At 41.4% G+C, this 18,294-nt stretch overlaps 1 protein-coding gene across 1 annotated transcript; it reads left to right on the forward strand.

Moving 5' to 3' along the window:
- The first annotated feature begins 12 nt into the window (after window positions 1-12).
- kiaa1328 (KIAA1328 ortholog) lies at window positions 13-17,838 on the forward strand. The gene is made up of 12 exons (XM_033625917.2): window positions 13-96; window positions 605-640; window positions 2,182-2,456; window positions 2,631-2,731; window positions 2,893-3,008; window positions 9,162-9,286; window positions 10,582-10,970; window positions 11,119-11,337; window positions 11,578-11,673; window positions 11,840-11,931; window positions 12,197-12,308; window positions 17,441-17,838. Exons 1-12 carry the CDS (start codon window positions 42-44, stop codon window positions 17,667-17,669), a joined length of 1,845 nt encoding a protein of 614 aa, XP_033481808.2. The 5' UTR covers window positions 13-41; the 3' UTR covers window positions 17,670-17,838.
- Window positions 17,839-18,294: the final 456 nt, after the last annotated feature.

Below are 18,294 nucleotides of genomic sequence, written 5' to 3' on the forward strand. Positions count from 1 at the left end.
GCAACGCTTGGCTCCCAGGGAGTGGTGGCGGTTGTTTCAACATGGCGGCAGCGGCAGCAAAAAGTGGAAACTCGGGGATATTTTGGATGAATGGCGGTAGGCTTACATTTATTAAAATGCTCTAGCATCCTTTGCCATTCGTATGCATTTTATGTAAAGTTATAAAAAGTTTTCTAGAGGGTCTCACACATGGTACTTTTGTGTCAACGCTGGGAAGTTGTTATTTCTGAGGAAGTGAGACAGCTAGCTTAAGTTAACGTATTGATACTTACGCGTAACGGTAATTGGTTAATTAAATGTGAAGTTACGTCTGTAAAGTTACGTTAACGTTGCCTATTTTATGTTGAAACATGGTGATGATAGTGTTAATGCTCACTGTCATTACCAAGCAGCCCTGTTCAGCATTTAAGGAGTTAGACAACGAGCTTTTGTTTTGTTTCTAACGTTACGTGATTGTAGGGCACCAGCTATTTGTTTGCCCTAAAACACGGGAGGAGGGTATTGATTAGACAGTTAGCGTTAGAAAGAACATGCCTTAACAAACTTTAGTTTCATTTTACTGACCGTTCACTTCTCTATCTGTCTTATTTTTGCCTTCACACAGTGTCAGATGAGGAACAGCCTTTAGTGTTTGTTCCTGGTGAGTCTCAGTGGTGTTTTTTGGACAATTTCTGAACACAATTTGAAATAACTATATAGCTGGGGAAATAAGAATTAAACACATCAACATTTTCCCATTTCCAATGCAGCTATTCACATGAGATTTAGACCAGACATTGGGATTAACTCAATTAAACTATACAGATAGAAAAATTGTAATATTTCAATCCATACAGAAAATCATTGACAATAAAGTGGATTGACACAGGAACAAAGTATTGGACATGGTTTGTTTGCAATGGCCGCTTTCTGTATAAGGAAACCAATGTTTCACAGTGTTTGGGGGGATTTGTGCCCATTCTTCCACACAGACAGTCTTCAAATCTTGTAGATTGTGGAGGGCCGCTGGTGAATCTTGATCTTTAGCTTCATCCACAAATGTTCTATTAGGTTTAAGTCAGGTTGTTGACTGTGCCATTCAAACACCTTTATTTTCTTCCTCTGGAACCAATACTCAGTCTTCTTTGCAGTATGTTTTGGATTTTTGTCCTGCTGGAAAGTCTTCTTTTATCCTCATCATCGTGGTGGATGGCGATAGATTCTTCTCAAGAATTTGCTGGTGCATGGCTCCATTAATCTTCTCTTTGATAATTTTGACTCTGCTGGTGCCAAGAGAAGAGAAACACCCACATACCATGATGCCTCCACCACCAGACTTCACTGTAGGTGGGATATTTTTAGAGTAATATACAGAGCCATTTCTCCTCCAAACATGACCCATTGTATTGTTGCCAAAAAGCTTGCTTGGAGTTTGCTACATGACATTTGGAGATCCTCTAGATTACTGGGAGAATGTAGTGTGGTCAGATAAGACAAAAATGGAGCTTTCTGGCAACAATAAAATACGTCTTGTTTGGAGGAAAAATGGCTCTGTGCATTACCTAAAAATACCACAATTACAGTGAAGATTGGAGGTGGAAGCATCGTTGTATATGGCTGTTTTTCTTGGCACCGGCAGATTTTAAATTATCAAAGAGAAGATTAATGGAGCCATGTACCAGCAAATCCTTGAGAAAAATGTGTTGCCATCCACCGGGATGATGAGAATAAGAGGAAGGTAGACCTTCCAGCATGACAACTATCCAAAACATACTGCAAAGGAGACGGTGTATTGGTTCCAGAGGAAGAAAATAAAAGGTGTTTGAGGAGGCGTCTTAAAGCTGGCATTGCAAACATCTCCTCCATGTATTGAGTTAGCAATACATGGAGGAGATGTTTGTGTCGTTTCAATAAAACGACACAGATAAAGAAACTGTAACATTTAAATACAGAAAAAAACTGTGTGCAATTAAGTGGAATAATAGCACACAGTTTTTTTCTGTATTTAAATGTTACAGTTTCTTTATCTGTGTCGTTTTATTGAAGTAATACCAATGTCTGGTGTAAATTTTATGTGAGCAGCTGCATTGGAAATAAGTTAAATGAAAAAATGTTTATGTGTTGAATATTTATTTCCCCCGCTGTATGTAGATCATTTACACATAGAATCCTCTTCTTCTGTCTTCCCACGAACTGTCTCAGGAGTGGATGGAGAGGTAAAGACTCACACCCCTTTCAGCTTGGGACCAGGCAGCACCAGTACATCCAGTAACAGAGATACCAAGATGCGAGCCAGGCGTAGCTCTGACTGCAAGACAGAGACCACACTAAAGAAAGGTGGCAAGAAACTGAGTCACTTACAAAGTGAGCGCTCAGGGGTTTATACCAAGGAAAAAGTGTCAGTCCATCATAGTGCTGCTGCAGCTACAGAGCACACCCTCTCACCAGCCTTGGGTACTTCTCTCCCCTCGACACAGGTAAACTAATGTTTTATGTTGGGTACTTTTCTTTTCCCTCCATGGGTGTAAGACGAAATGTGTGAATATGGAAGAGAGCATAAGAATAATCTAATACAAGGGTATTTTGAGACAGAATTTCGTTATTAGTTAGTGTTAATATCTTTGAATACTTGCTAACCATTCTTTGCACAGGTTTTCCCTGAGACGAGCAGAGCTAAGAGCCAGGTCTGTTTGAAAGACCTCTGTCCTGAAGATAAGCGCCGGATTGCAAACCTCATTGAAGAACTAGCCAGGTACCCAGCAGTATATGCCACTGAACTCTAAGACAGTGATAAAGTTCATATGAATGTATGAATGGAACAATTTATATTTGGTGTCTTTTCATCCCTTTTCACACATGGATTGCATAATGTAGACCACCTATCTTTTAACACCGTTAATTCCTGTTCTCCAGAGTGAGCGAGGAGAAAGAGGAGTCAGTACAGCGTCTGAAAGATGAACAGGAAAATTTTGAGTGCAAGATCCAGCAGCTGGAGCAACAAAACCTGATCATTGTACACGAGAGGGAGAGTATCCTTTCAAAATAACTGAACAAACAAAAACACAACAGTGAGTTGGATTCTCTCACCCACCCACTTTTTGCAGTGGTGGGTGAGGTGATTTGTCGTAATTGCCATATTGTTTTTTTGTTTGTTTGTTTTTTTTTAAATGAAATGGTAGAGCATTTAATGTGCGGTCGCAAGTAGCAATACTAAGTCGTAGTGGAACAGTGAATAAATGCACTTCACCCACGCTGGTTTAAGTCCCACATCCTCCTTTTTAGTGTTTTTGAGTAATTTTCAAAGCACATGGCTATGTTTAATGGTTTAAAATATGCTCCATGCTTTGTTGATTGTTGCAATCATGGTGTATTGATTGCTGCAAACTGTGTTGCATTGTTATGAGAAAGCCAGAGGTCCCTCAAGAATTCCAGGGTATGATAGTTTCATCAATTTTGTAATTGTTACCAAGATGTTTTTATAACTAGAATATGATGGTGCAGTTGCATCATTCTATTCTTTAAAGAAATCCCTGTAGAAAACATATTTACCCAGAATGTCAGATGTGGTGCATTAAGATTTAACATTGAACACACCCCAAGAGATTTCGCTTATTATCCCAAATTAAACCATAAATGGGGGATCATTCAGTAAGATCGTCTGTTATAGTCTTTGTTTGGAATAAAAACTGTTGCCAGTTCTTCATAGTACACTGGAACATATCCCTAAGATACACATCTCTATATTTTATACAGTATTTTGTCGGCTGTATGGTTCCATGGGTGCATGGGCTATTCCATAAGTTAGTCTGCAGGGGGCAGTGTTGTCTTAGGCAAAGCCATGTTGGCCAAGACCCTTCAATTTGATACAAAAGACAGAGAAATAGAGCAGATTGAGATTCATTTGAATGATTTGATGCCTGCTGCAGATGTATTTTGCAAGTGCTTGTAGCTTATCCGCTGTTGTGTACAGAATCAATTTCAAGGTTGGAGCCGTGGCCCGAACCATCTAAATCATCATATCATCCAAAGATGAATTCTGATATTTACTGCTTTCACCACAATGTGTTTTTGTAACCCTCCCTGAATGTTGAACGTTAACTGTAGACTATATCTCTCAGTTCCCTCTCACAAAATGAGATCAGGTAGGTCACCAGCTCATTCTTGATCGTCTAGCATGAGGTTAGTGCTTGAATTACAGTGATAGTATGCTGTTTATCGCACCCCACAACCCACCTACTGTCTTCATAACAATTCCGCTCAGGTCAAACCAGAACATGGCCAGCAGTCAATTTAGGTTAAAAACACTGCGAAATATGAAGAGTAATTGACCCCGCTGGTAAATTGCACGATTGGCAACGGCAGCGGGGAAAATTAGGAAAGCACAACTCAATTAAAGGCAGTTTGGCTCGGAGACTTGGCATTTACACCAAACTTCTAAACTCCATTAAAAAGGTATTTGAGAGGAAAAAGTGTTAGGATCCAAGCACCTCAGGGGGGATAACGCAGTCTTTTAAAGTGCGTGCAGGAGTCATGAAGGCCCTTCTCAGGCAGAAGGTTCCGGCACTTCTCTGAAAGGTTAAGGAGACACCAAAGGCAAACACACTGAATGAGAGTCTTGTCAAATTTAATTCCATTACGCCTCAGTTTATCTTATCTAAGCAAGATTCAGGATTGTCAGGGTTATAAAGAATGTAGGGCTATACCTTAGCCCCAAGCCACCTAGGATGAGAGGGAAAAAGTACCCTTGATATTTAGGGTGTTCGGCTGACATTTGGAACTGACTGACACACAGGACTGAATTTGTGTTTCAGATAGGAAGGATGCCTTTTGTACTTCAAGGCATGTTGGCATGGGCAGAAGTCAAGGTGGTGTTACTAACACTTGCTGTATCCAGAACAAGGCACAGCAGGCGCTAGAGCTAATGCCATTTATTGAGTTGAAACAATTGGAGGGAATCCTGAGGCCATGGAGAGAGGGGAATAACAGCCCTGTTTGAATATGTCATTGAAAAGTGCTACATGTTGTGATAGAGGATTGTCAGAGAAGAATCCATTTTTAGCTGACATTTCCAATGTGGAAATCTGGTTTTATCAAGTGTGCTTTTTGTGATATGCGTGCATAAGAAGATAGATTTTGGAGATTTTTTTAGCGCTTTGTTTTTAGGTAGATTGAGCCCCTAATATTTCCTGACGTCATGATCATGTTGTCATGATCTGATTTGGATGTTTTGTATCTTGCCTTTATTGTAGGAAACAGATATGCGGTTTAAGCCATGTGCTGTGTAAGTGCACGCTATCTATTTAAGGTTTTAAACAAATTAACCTAAATTCTAGTCTGTTACTTTATGAAAACTGTACCTTGGGAATACTGTTGACACTGCCAAGAAATATGGAAAATAACTGTAACTTTAACTGGTTAATTTAAAGGTATGCTAAGTAGGAATTGTCTGTTTCTGTTTGTAAAAACAGTATTCAGACCCCCCCCCCCCCCCCCCCCCCCCCCCACACTGCTGTTGTAGCAACGTACCAGGAAAAGCAAATACTTGAACAAGCTAACTGCTGGCACTCACTATATTTGTGTTTTTCTGTGCTGTCTGTGATTTTTGTAGCTTCCTCTTGGATGCGTGCTGCTTATGGTCTGGCACCTGGTCGCTACCTTTTTATGAAGCCCTTACCGTGCTCGAGGCTACATGGCACAACCAAAAATGTCCCGACCACAGCAAAATAATAATGAAATACAGGCCGAAGGCAGGATCTCTCCAACACACTGCCATGCAATTTGAGTGGGTCATAATAAATGATTGGCTACATTTAAATGCACAAAATATTCAGATGTTTGCCCTTATTCCAAAAAAAGAAAATATTTCCACTAAGCTGTTTAAATGGCTAATGAAAGTAAATATTCTACTTATATTCCCATTCACAGTCAGACATGCATACTCACATAAAAGTGCCATAACATGTTGTTTTATCATGTTAAAATATTGGTAAGTGGAACAGCTGTAGCCATTTTGTGTCTTTGTGTCAGAATAGGATTTTTTCACAGTTCTTCCATTGTTGATGGACTTCTTAGACTGTGCAAACACGTCCTCCCTTTTTCGTTCCTTCAACTACCTTCTTGAAAAGGTCACCATTGGAAAGAAAATGTGCATATCTAAATGAGTATTGATTTCCAAGTCTTTTATAATCTTTAAAAGTAGTTTCTCTGTCTTACCCCAGCCTTGCAAACTGTTAGCTAGTAAAACACGTTCATGACAAGGCACATAGCTGACCGTATACAGGCACATGTGTCATCACAAACTGCGGTAAAAACTCTAACTGGTGCGCATATTCAGAATGAGCTGTATACATGTCCAGAGAATGCTCCTAAAACCTGAATAATATCGACATATCCCACATGTATAATTCTCTTCTGTATGAGCCTATACATTGTTTGTTTAGGAAAATCCTGCATAGTATGCCTTTTAAGAACAATTTTGTGAGCCCCTCATTCTGTACAACTAAATAGCAGCAAAGTCTGTGTCCATGGAGAGGTTTAGAAAAATATAAACACACTGAGCTGCTGTCATTTGAAGTTTAACCTTGTAAACAAATATAATTCTATGAACTGGAGTATTAGAGTAAGGTTTATGTAATTGTTGACTAAATCAGTTTAAATTCTTAATTGAATATAATAAAATCAAATTGAACCAATCTTGGGCTTAATGTGAAATTAATAATGCATAATGCATTGACTCTTTGCTGAAACAATCAAAATTTAATTGAGTTGTTGTTGGCACACCAATACAATGCATGGCCTCTATTTTTGGCTTTTTGAATTGTCCTCTTTTGCAGATGTGCAGTCGACATATTCTTTAGACAAAAGACAGTTTGTACAGATGTCAAGTGCAATGATTTTAAAACTGGTTACACATTTTAGTCGTCATCGTGGCAACAAAGATGGCTGAGAATAGTTATGATGAGACTGGTTTTCTCAGTGTTTGCTCTCAGAATTTTAAAGGCCTTTTCAAAATAATACTTATCTGACGTTATTTGTGGGTTTATTGTGTGACTTGCACTAATGTCTCTTCTCTAGATTCAGTAGTATTGAAGCAGTTATGTAAACTGTCGTCTTCTATTAATTCCCCGTCATTGCTTCCTTACACACACATTCATACACATCAGTCTCCGCCCCCATTTCTCTCACATTCCTGCTCAGGCTCAATCTGTTTGGCACAGTGAGCTAAAGCAGGCTTTAAAATATTCCCCTCTCCTGTGCAAATTTGTTCCACCTTGAAGTGGATTTCATTATTTCATTTGAGCCTCAGCCTGACAGGGAAGTGAATCATTTTGACAGGCCCCGTCTGAAGCCTCTTCAGCCCAAGCCCTTGATTCTGAGTATTTTTGGAGCAGAGGGGAGGAGTAAGTCATTGTTGGCACTTTGCAGCTCTGATGTAAACTAGGGGCTTGCCGAGTGCTTGGCCCCCATTGGCTGATGTCCAAGGCTGTGGAAGAAGCATGTTTAGTGTGGCGACGGGCAGAGAGGTGGAATCTTATCAGTGTTGCTCCACTCGGTTCAGATTACCTAGCGCTTGGCTGTCGACTACCTGCGTCAGCTTGTCAACACATTAACACATGTTACCTTCAATTATGGCATTAGGATGCTATGATGCTGCAGTCCTGTTGGTACTGTAACACAGACAGTCTTCATGTGTGTATTTTGGTCTGTGGGCTCCCACCATAGCCAATCTGTATTCCAGTGTACTGTACTATATATCTGTGTCTATTGGGAAACATTTGTTTTAGGCATGAGAAATCATGTGGAAATGGTTTTTCATGCCAATGCTGAAATATGAGCAGCATGCATTTTTCGACTCAGCAAACAACTCTCTATCTTGGACTGAGGTGAGGTGGAGCTGTACGAGCATATTCAGTATCTCCCCTTCAAGACCCTTATTCATGATGTAGAAGAAGACCTACCAGTAAAGGTTTACATGATGTGATATCCTTGTGATGTCCATATAGAACTACTTCCATGGACATTATCAGTGCAGCGGTGGAGGAGGCTTAGTTAGATAGAGGGTTCAATCAAAGTGTTTCCTCACATTTTCCTAATGTTTATGGAAGCTGCTGCATTGCATTTGTCTGGTGTCTGGTCCTCAATTCAAAGCCGTCCCCGCTCTCTTCTCTTTCCCTCTGTTTCATTTCCACAGCCTGATTGAAGTCTTCTAACAACCAAAGTGTTTTCTTATGGAGTGTTCCGCCAACTATTCCTTCAATAAGGCTCTACTTTGAACTTTGATTTTCTTTTAAAATGGGGGCTTTTTTTCCCAAACGGATGCTGAGAAACTCATCAGCTGGGGGAGCAGGGCCACCATCATAAAAAGATATGGCCTGGAGGAACACACTTTAAGGTCAGCTTGGGCGGGAGTGTGTGCGTGTACCACTTTCTTTATTGTAGTGTTTGTGTGTGGGCTGTTTACAGTGCAGGTGGGGAATTTGTGCTCTCATGTCTCGCTGTGTTTGTGTGTGTGTGTGTGTGTGCACTAGGAAGTGAGAGTCAGACCGAGGTTGATTATTGAATGTGTGCGAGTGTGTCTGTGTGTAGTCTCCCCATTCTCGTGCTCATTATCTTTGTATGTGCTGGTGTGGTGTGGTGCTGCCACTGTCATTAGTGGGCTCCTGAGGCGCAGCAGTAGTTCCGCTCCAGATTAGTTTTCTTGTGTCTGCCAGCTCTCTGTCTGGCAGATAGCCTGGCACGGCACAGCCCAGCTCAGCTCAACACAGCTTGGCCCGACCCAGATGGTGAAAGCTCCGTGCCACAACAACAACTTTGATTTTGCTGGCCTCTTCTCCCTCTCTGTTTTCAACTTTGCTGTTCCCTCTACTTTTCTGGTCCAATGTGTAATTGATTGCAGAAACAAGGGTTTAATTCAGATTGTCAATCTAAATCCACTCTCTTTTTTCCATTTAAGTTGCATAAAAGAACTTTCTCCTTACCTTCTCAGTACAGCCACTGTGTTCATTTTCATTTTTACTTCATAGAACTATTTCCCTAAAAATGTTTGTGAAAATATTTAAGCCTGCACAGGATTTCTCTCAGCTGAATGCAGGGGAGGGTTTTAATGTTTTAGGCTAAAGGTTTTGTCTTGTTATTTTCAGTTTACTTGTTGTTTGTTAGTTACTTAACCCTTGGTCCTCCAGGCCTGCAGCAGCAGTACAGAGAGTGCCAGGAGCTGCTCGGACTCTACCAACAATACCTTTCTCAGCAACAGGCGAAACTTAACCAGTCCATCGCCCAGCTCAGCCAGGCACAAGCCCATAGCAAGGTATGGTATGGAACAGTGTGGGTGGGTGGTAGACTGCAAATGCGTGTTGTAGCAGGTAGTGTTGTCAGAAATATCGATTAATTAATACACATTCTTTCTTTCTTTTTGAATGTTTAGTTGAGTCATTCTTCTGTTCTCTGCTACTAACCAAGTAAGAACGGTCATCAGGCCTGCTCCTATATGAAGGAGAATAATTATACACACATCACATAGGTGCAAGGCTATCAAAATACGGTGTACATGAAGGAAAGAATAACACCTGCACACTTGCTCCTGTTTCAGCCATATTTAGAGAATACTCCTGTTTCCCATCCGTCAGGCACTCGGGCACAAAAATGTGCAGTGGCAACACATGCTACAGCACATTGTCCCATGGCCAAGTGCCATAATAATGCATAACAAAGCACCGTAGAAGTCCACAACAATCACTGGTTCGATATGACTACAACATAGTGAAAACTCTCTCAAGGTGACACTTCAGAAGCGAAGACGCCTCTCTGGCTTCAGCCCCTGTAAGAATAGATGACTTGGCCATCCTCATTGTCTTGCCGTGGCTCTGAATAATGTGTGTTTGCCTGCTCTCTGACCCTCAGCAAATTAGTCACAGTCTCATCCCCAGTCAACTATAAGATGGGCTTTCCCTCCTTATGTTTATCTCATAATGTTTCTGACCTTGGCTTACCTGCCAGTTATGCTCACTTGGAAATTGTCCTCTTAATCTTGTGGCCACTGTCCAGTTTACAGTTTTGAAGGATGATTTGCATTTGTGCCGCTATAAACCCAGCCCCACCCTAACACCATGCCTATAAAGCTGCATGGTGAAAGCAGCACATTTGCAGAGCAGCAGCGGCGGCATGAGTCCTCTGTCACTTTCTACACAGGATGTGTTCAGGCACAGTACTGCTGTGTATTGTCACCCGCGTGTTGGCAGCACTCAGAGCTTAATACACAATCACTGTAGTTACGAGCGTAAAATGGGAAAAAAGTAGACTTTAAGACTAAAAAAAAAGCTTTAGGTCATGGTAGCCCACACAAATTGGAAGTGATATTTGAGCTCTTGTGAAACAGCCCTCACAAGCACACGGGGAAAGCTTTTACTGCACATTGCAACATGAGCAAATTAGGTTGGTTAGTGACTCCTTATTCAGTATTGGTAAATTTTGGTTTGTAGCCCAGCTCTACATTAGGGTTTTATGGAGCAGTCTAACGTTTTTGGCTGAAATACTCCATCAATTTTTCAGAGGCTTCCTAAATTGGCCAAAATGCATTCATTGTCCTCTTTGTTCTCTATCCAGGTGCTCAGCGGTGAGGAAGCCCCCAGCAGAACTTCTGCTAGCAGAGCTAATGGCTCAGGCTTTGATGGCTCATACCTCAGCCTCGCTGCTACTCGAGCACAACAGCCTCAAGTGCACAGGAGCGGTGGTGGAGGAAAGGCAGCAGTACAAACCCTAAGCAACTGTGCCTCTCAGTCCTGTGCAAGTGAATTCAGTCCAACTGATGGGTCGATCAAACAGCATAGGAGTCAGAAAAGGGGGAGTAGGGAGCCACACTCAGAGTCCCATCACAGATGTGAGCACTGCCAAGGCTGTGGTCAAGACAGTGGCTATGGAACACGGCAACGGAAAAATGTCTCTCATCTTGAGAACGGCCACAACGACACCTTTAATCCTAAAGATTGGAAAAGGTACAGTAGTACTCTGTACAGTCATGATCTATAGTCTCACATGATGGCATTACTTTCCTGTAGTTTTAATGAAATTGTGCATTTTATCAAGTCATACACAAGAAAAATGTCAGGACATTACGCTAATGAAATGTGTATTTGCACACAGGCTCCACAGCGGGAATGCCACTGGCTCAGAGGCCAAGGAAGGCTTGACCAGGCCTCTGCTGGGTCACGAGGACTGGGAGGAAAAGAGGCACCAGCTGCTGCTGCAGAAGATGCAGTTGGAAATGGAGAGAGAGAGGCTGCAGGCACGGCTGGCTGAGCAGGAAGAGAGGCTCAACAGACAGAATCAGCAGCTATGTCAGTCGCGTCTTGATTACAGCAGGTAGAATACAGACGCCAATGAGAAATGAACCGTATCTGGTCACATTGCTAGCTTACATTCGGAGGCACAAATTGGTAGTTACTTCTCATAGTTAGTGGCCAGATAGATAGTTATGACTATCCAAGAAGTAATTACCTGTCTGTGTTTAGTCCCTTTTTTGTTTGCCCTTTTACTTTTCATTATCTGTTATTTCAGACCAGTAAAACCTCAGTCCATTTTCTTCTTCTATATTCTTGTTAGGTTTCAGCAAGCTACTCAATCTGATCTCAGTAGGTCAAACACTAAAAATGGAGATCTCCTGCCGGAGGGTCCCTCCCACCAAGATTTACCTCCCAGGTAAACCAAGGCAACGGGTAGACAGGAAGACAGACACTCACACTGCAACTCTTTTTTCACATACAGGCTCGCTCACACACCTTACACATCAAAAACACACATATACACACACGAACATCCATATACTCATGTCACCACCTTAATATTTTGTGTCTGTGGTCTACAGTGCGTGTGAAGATGCAGAGGTACATCCTGCAGGACAGAGCTTGCATAGAAAACACTCCCAAACTGTACCCACTCCTCTGGACAATAACAATGGTAAGCTTGTATTTTCAGTTAATCAGAACTATGTGTGTACAGGTCTACACACAAGATGAAAATCTTGCCTCAAAACATGAAAGACTTAGGCCTTTCAAGAGTTGGATTTATTTAAACTTGAGTATTTTAGTACTTTCATATACCTGTAAAACTTAGATAAAGAACTGTATATCACCAGGGTAAGTTTCTCAAATGTCTTGCCTGTGTTGCTCTCAGCCTTGTTGCTCTTGCCTCAAATATAACACTCCTATCTTGCATCTCTCAGCGGACGCCTTAGAGCGGTCCAGAAAGGACATGGCCACATCTCCTGCTAAGTCCCCTGCAAGCCTGAGTAGGCCCATCTCATTGTCTGTGATCCAGAAGTCTCCTGAGGCTAGGTAACACATCTTTACGGAACACAAATGAAGCATTTATAAAGATTTACCTTTTATTCTAATAGTTTAAAGTTAAGTGAAGCATTATTTATTAAGCTGCAGAAGCAGTAGGACTTCAACAAAGTTAGAAGTGTTAGTTAACCTAGTAGAGTCAGTTCACAGAAGTGTGTGGTTAAATTTAACAGAACCAAAGTGCCAGCCAGAAGAAAAGACTCAGCGCGCAGTGAGCAACAATGAAAAACAGCACAGTTAAGAACTTGAAAGATCCAGGCACAAATCTTTATGCAGAATTTCAAACTAGTGCAGAACAAAGCTTTCTTCAGGACTAACAAGGTTTTCTCTTCTACGGGAAAGTCTGAGTGAGTTTTCTTTGGGCAGGCTACTTCTGTCTTGTGGGGGACATTGGGAAGATTATTTGCAAGCTGTCAGGCTTCAGTATTTTATTTGTTCTCTCTTACCTCTTAAGGCAATTGCCGTTTCTTCCTCTAGTTGTGAAGAAATATTAACAATAATGAAACGTATAAATATAGTACAAATAAGAAATATGAATCTGGAGGCTTTAACTGGGCTCGCAGTTGCTGCAGTGTTGGAGGCTAAATGATGTCTTTTCTTAGTCTAGCTAACTTTTCGAGCTGTGAGAGGCTAAATGAAGCTTTTTACTGGGCTAGCTAGCGCTGTGGCCAGCCTGTCAGGAGACATGCTGCGTTCCATTAGTCGGCCTAGCAGGGACCCTGCAGCAGGTGTAATTGAACAGACTTCTGGATGCACACACTGCCCTCCCTTCTCTCTCTGCCACAGTAATGAGACAGAGAAAGCAAGAGTGAGGGAGAGATGTTAAAAGTGTGTTTGAGGGTGAGTGAGGGGTGAGGGCATTGGATAAAGTGAGAAATGGGAAGCGAGGAAAGTTAGAGCAGGTTGAGACGGATAGAGAAGGAAATGGCGAGAAAGACGTTAAGAAGGTAGAGGAGTTTTGAGGACAGGGATGAATCACTGAGTGCAAGCATCAGACTTACCTAAAAAGGAAAGGACATTCATTACCTTTTTTTTTTTTCCTTACACTCTTTACACGGAATGGTGATTAACCTGACTATGTGTCATCTTACCTTCTGTGTGTGTGTGTGTGTGTGTCTGTGTGTGTGTCTGTGTGCAAAAATATCAGTTGCCGAGAAGCAATTTGTATCAGTGGTGCTGCAGACTTTTATTCTTAAAAATTACAATTCTGAAAGTTGATCCAATTTGTTCTTGCATAATGTCAGATTTTTTTTGTAAAAGTACTGGTTAACAGGAGATACAGTATTCAGAGATGCAGTCAGAGTTTTCGACTTTCGATGAGTAACCCTTAAACAAAGCAGTGCGCGGTCCAAGCTGAACTGTGAGCTCCAGCAGATGCCCATTAATTCCAGCAGGGGACCCGGGATATCAGATCTTATTACCATCCATTTACACCTCCAAAGCCTATTAAAATTGTTGGACTCTTCGTTACACACAGTGTTTTTATTTTATTTATTTTTTTTACAACCAGTAATGAGGAAGTCTGCCTCTCAGATGCCTTTTGTGGTTTTCTTACAACATGTTTTTTCATGTGCATCTCTTAAAATAGTTGTAATCCTTTGGTAATCCACTGATTTGGATTAGACATTTCTTTTTCTTAAAAGTGTTTAAAAAATATCTGCATGAAAATAGTTTGAAAATTTAAGCTGGATAAATTGCAGTGAATGAGATAAGACAATAGTGTATGTAATGGTCCTTAGCTCATTTTAGGCCAGTTTGGCAATGAGTAACCAAAGTTTTTCACTTCTATTCATTTTCTTGTGCTGAAATCTAAAGAATTAGTCATTAGTGCCCCGTGTTATTGCCATAAATATGTTATTGTAAAGTGTTAACATGACAATAACTTCACAGAATCTTACTAATTTAAGTTTTAAGAATAAGAAGTGACATTAGGCCTGGGCAGCATCTGTTTTTCGTACCTTTATACCTTTCTGAAATTTGACGGTATATGACAGTATCCGTGTGTGGTGCTATCCCCACCCCTGATCGTCGAGTTTGCTTCATTCCGCAAGCTCTCTCAGCTTTTTCAGTCTAATAAATGAACAATATTAACTTATAAAATGGCAAGAACATTCATTTTCTGAAACCTATTTTCCTTATTAAACAGAGGAATACCCTCTGAATTCAAGTTTCTCTCTTTCGACTTTTAGACTAATTGCCTTGTTTACTCATCGTAAAACACACTTCATCAAAACTGGTGGGCTCATTACGGTCCTGCAATGTTATTTTTTCCCAGTCGCAGTCGCAGTGTTTGTCAGCTCAGCGGCGTGTTCCACCAGTAGAAACTGACCTCTGGTGGTTCGTGGTGTGCACTACATCCTCAAAACAGCATCTCCGTATGATTTTATTAGAGAGTGTCTGTATTTTTGACGAAAATCATACTGTTGGGATTTCTGAATAACCTGGTGTACTATGACACCTTACTGCCTAAGCCTAAACTACATGTTATTGTGGTTGCTTTTAATCTCATCAGCATTACACGCTACTTTCGTTACACAAGCAAAAATTTACTAGAGTGCACTCAGTATGTCATAAACAATCCAAAAACACTATTGTGATAGGTCAGTAACCCAGATCAAATATCCTACTGTAGGATTTAGAATGTAAACTGAACCCCTTTCTTTTACTCGGCAACAGCATGCCCCTCGTGGCCACCTAATCTTAACCAATTCAATCTTGATGTGCAAATTGCAAAACCAAGCCGGGGTTAACATTAAGTGACCTTCTTAATCCTTCCATGAATCCTGTGCTAGTTAGTAATGAGACAGTTCCAGCGCACCCCGCCCATCTCATCTCCATCCTTCCTGCCATTGCCCGCCTGCTATTGATTGGCTGGGAAATTGACATGCGGGATATACGCGTTGGCCATTATAGGTTTTTTATCTTACTGTTTGGACTGCAAATGAAAAGGGGCGCCAGGGCGAGACGGCTATCTTTAATGAAAGAGAGGAGCCAAATAAGCAGTGAAAGTTACGAGTGGAAGGAAGGTGGCGGGGAGCGTAGGCAGAGGAGTTTTGTGGGAATTTTATCTGGCCTTATAGAGCTAGAAAAGAGGCAAACAGTATTGGTGCGCTGGGAGAATGAAGCCCAAAGGTTTTTATTACACTAAGAAAGGTGCAGTTCTGTATACGTGTTCAAAGGACAAAGGAAAGGAGGTATTTGAAGGCAGAATGCTTAATCACTGTTTGTTTCAAAGTAGTTTTGATTTTTACATACAGGCTCATTAAAGAGTATAATGTTGTTAGAATCAGCTTTCTGCAGATGTTATACTCCCTAAGTCTTCTTTCTGTTCTACTGACGGGCACAGGAAGCATCTCTTCATGCTATCAGAATGACCCAACAGCCCAGGCTAGATTTTTTCCTTTTTATAATAACAGGAACCTGCTCCTGCTGCTTTTCTCCATGCATTTTTTTGTATGCATGTAGCAGTAAAATAGATTTACCAGGACTCCTATGGGGGATATTAATATCGAGCAGCAATTCACAACTTTACTTCACACAAGTTTGAGCCAAGAAATGAAGTTCTTTGTTGCACTGTATACCTCTCTGAAAATCTATTGGCATTCTCTCTAGCCCGCGTGCAATCTCTGTGCCACCTCCTCCTCCCCTCACCCCACCCACTGCCATCCCCCCATTACTGCCCAAACTGTACCCCTACCCCCCGCACTCCCCTTGTTATAGATTGTGACCGCCGGTAAGTGATGCATTATTCATTACCGACATGTCGTTTGTTGATGGATGGCTGTTTGAGAGCCCTGTCCGTTAAATAAATCAACAAATAAAAATGCAAATTCTCACATTTCGAGAGAAGGAACCCAGCCAAAGTCCCTCCCCCACATTCCCTTTCTGCTTTCCTCTCTATCCACAAAGCTGCACTCGCTTCCAGTCTCTCCCTTACAAACAGACACAGACACTCACTCCCGCTCATGCTCCCCTCTCTCTCTCTCTTTCTCCTTTGCTGTTGACAGGCAGGAGACCAAATGAGGAAGACAGATTTACTTACTTGAGCTTCAGTCTCTTTTTTCATCAGTTATCATCCCTCAGCCAACTTGCCCCTCATTCACTTTCTCCCCCTTGCGCTCAAACATGTGCATACATTAGTTCATGTTGCTATAGCAAAATATAGCCTTTTAAAGCTTCCAAGCTACTGATGTGTGCTGCCTCAGGTTAGTGTGAAAACATGACATATCAAGGTTTATAGTTGCGTGTGGAGGAACACAAATGCACCCTGATTGGAAGTTCCACTGGTGTGTCTCTCTGCTGACCACCCACATGCATATCAACAAGTACACGCCAAAGATCGCCCTTACCTGGGAGAGCTGTGTACGGAGCGGTGCGATGCAAATCGATGCAGCTTTAAACGAGCAGAGAATTATGTTAGCAACATCAGTGGAGCGTGCTTTAAAGAATTCATGTTTTGTATCTGGAATGGCGTTGTTCGACTGTGTATACACTGAATAATTTATCAAGCCAGCCAGACTGAGGGATTGAATCTCTATTAGCTTAATCTCCCCCGTTTTGGTTTATTTATTTCACTGCACATTCCCTCATTTCTATTCCAGGGGAGAAAGCACCGGGTTCTCTCCCTCTTTTTCCTCTCGCACCTGCAAGAAAGTGTGTTTTTCTGCTGGGACGCCCCAGTGGTTTTGACTTGTTAACGTTGCTTGTTAGGGTTCAGTAGACACTTCAGCAAGAAAGATTTTGTTAACACGTCGAAGAGAGATTTGCTTTCATATTGTCTGTGTTAACAAGTGAAAGGTGAATGACAAATATTTTTGTACAAGCGTCGGGCTCCAAGTAGACTTTGGCCTTGTGCATGTCTGGTGTTGGTCCCTTGGCTTGCACCCTCGCTGCTTAACATTGAGTGCACGTACCGTAACTGGCGGTCTTTGTGTGCATTTCTCTGTTACAATGAAACAGCGTGAGGATACTCATTTACAACATTGCCTGTCTACGGGGCTCCGCTGGGCTCTGTATTATAAATGTAGCCTGTGCCAATTCAACCTTTGAAACAAGCTGAGGTCACATGTGAAAAAAAGATGAAGTAAATGAAACAACAAAAGCCTCCCTTACTTGTTTTTCAGGTTGGACTTTTCTTTGGTTGATCTATTGGATGTCTTTAGTCCTGTCTCTGCACCTGAGCCAAGCAAGCAGTCCACTCGAAGACCCAAAACAGTGCAACGCAGACTGGGCCTCCATGCCCCCAAACCAGCGGGCAGAACCCTGCTCACCCCTGCTGGGTCTTATCCTCAGAGCACCCAGCAGGACCTGGAAGAAAGCCAAATACTGGAGGATATTTTCTTCATTTGCTGACAAAGAAGAAAATGGCTTTATTCACCTTTGTGGTCTTGACTTTTCAATAACATTACATTTTCAGTCACCGTTCTAAATCAGAATGATCATGATGTTGTAGATTGCACATTGGTCTTACTGTGGTTTTAATACAAATAAACAAATATTTATTCAGAATTGGCTTTGCTTCAAGTTTGTAATTGATATCTTATTTTGTCACTGCAGGAAAACTACCATTGAGCTATGCCAGTTATCTCTGAGGACACTGGCAGCAATATTGCGAACTGAACTTCAATTTCACATTAAGAATCTATTAATTTATCATGACTGAAAACAATTATCCTTAAATCATTAAAATCTGGATAACCATCGGTACATGGTGGTGGTGTTGTCATGATACTGGAATTTCTAACTTTTGACACAAGACCTTGAAGAATATTTATATTCAATCCCACTTTTGATATCGATTTGAAATACATATGAAACAATAAATATAACTTTTGACTTTTCTTTTCTTGGTCAGTAGCAGAGAACAGCAGAATGACTGTAGTAAACATAAACAAAAGAGAGAGTGAGAAAGCACAACTGCTACTGGTGTGTTGATACTGCAAAAAAATGAGTGATGAAACATTTCAAATATTCAGAA

This window comes from Epinephelus lanceolatus, chromosome 1 (genome assembly GCF_041903045.1).
Source record: "Epinephelus lanceolatus isolate andai-2023 chromosome 1, ASM4190304v1, whole genome shotgun sequence".
Classification (NCBI taxonomy): Eukaryota; Metazoa; Chordata; class Actinopteri; order Perciformes; family Serranidae; genus Epinephelus; species Epinephelus lanceolatus.

What these genes read in the sequence shown, in the direction of transcription:
- kiaa1328 (XM_033625917.2), top strand. Translation starts at nt 42, where the DNA reads ATGGCGGCAGCGGCAGCAAAAAGTGGAAACTCGGGGATATTTTGGATG. An exon ending in AGGCACAAGCCCATAGCAAG is followed by an intron (nt 9,287 to 10,581) that starts GTATGGTATGGA and finishes TTCTCTATCCAG; the next exon opens with GTGCTCAGCGGTGAGGAAGC. An exon ending in CAGAAGTCTCCTGAGGCTAG is followed by an intron (nt 12,309 to 17,440) that starts GTAACACATCTT and finishes CTTGTTTTTCAG; the next exon opens with GTTGGACTTTTCTTTGGTTG.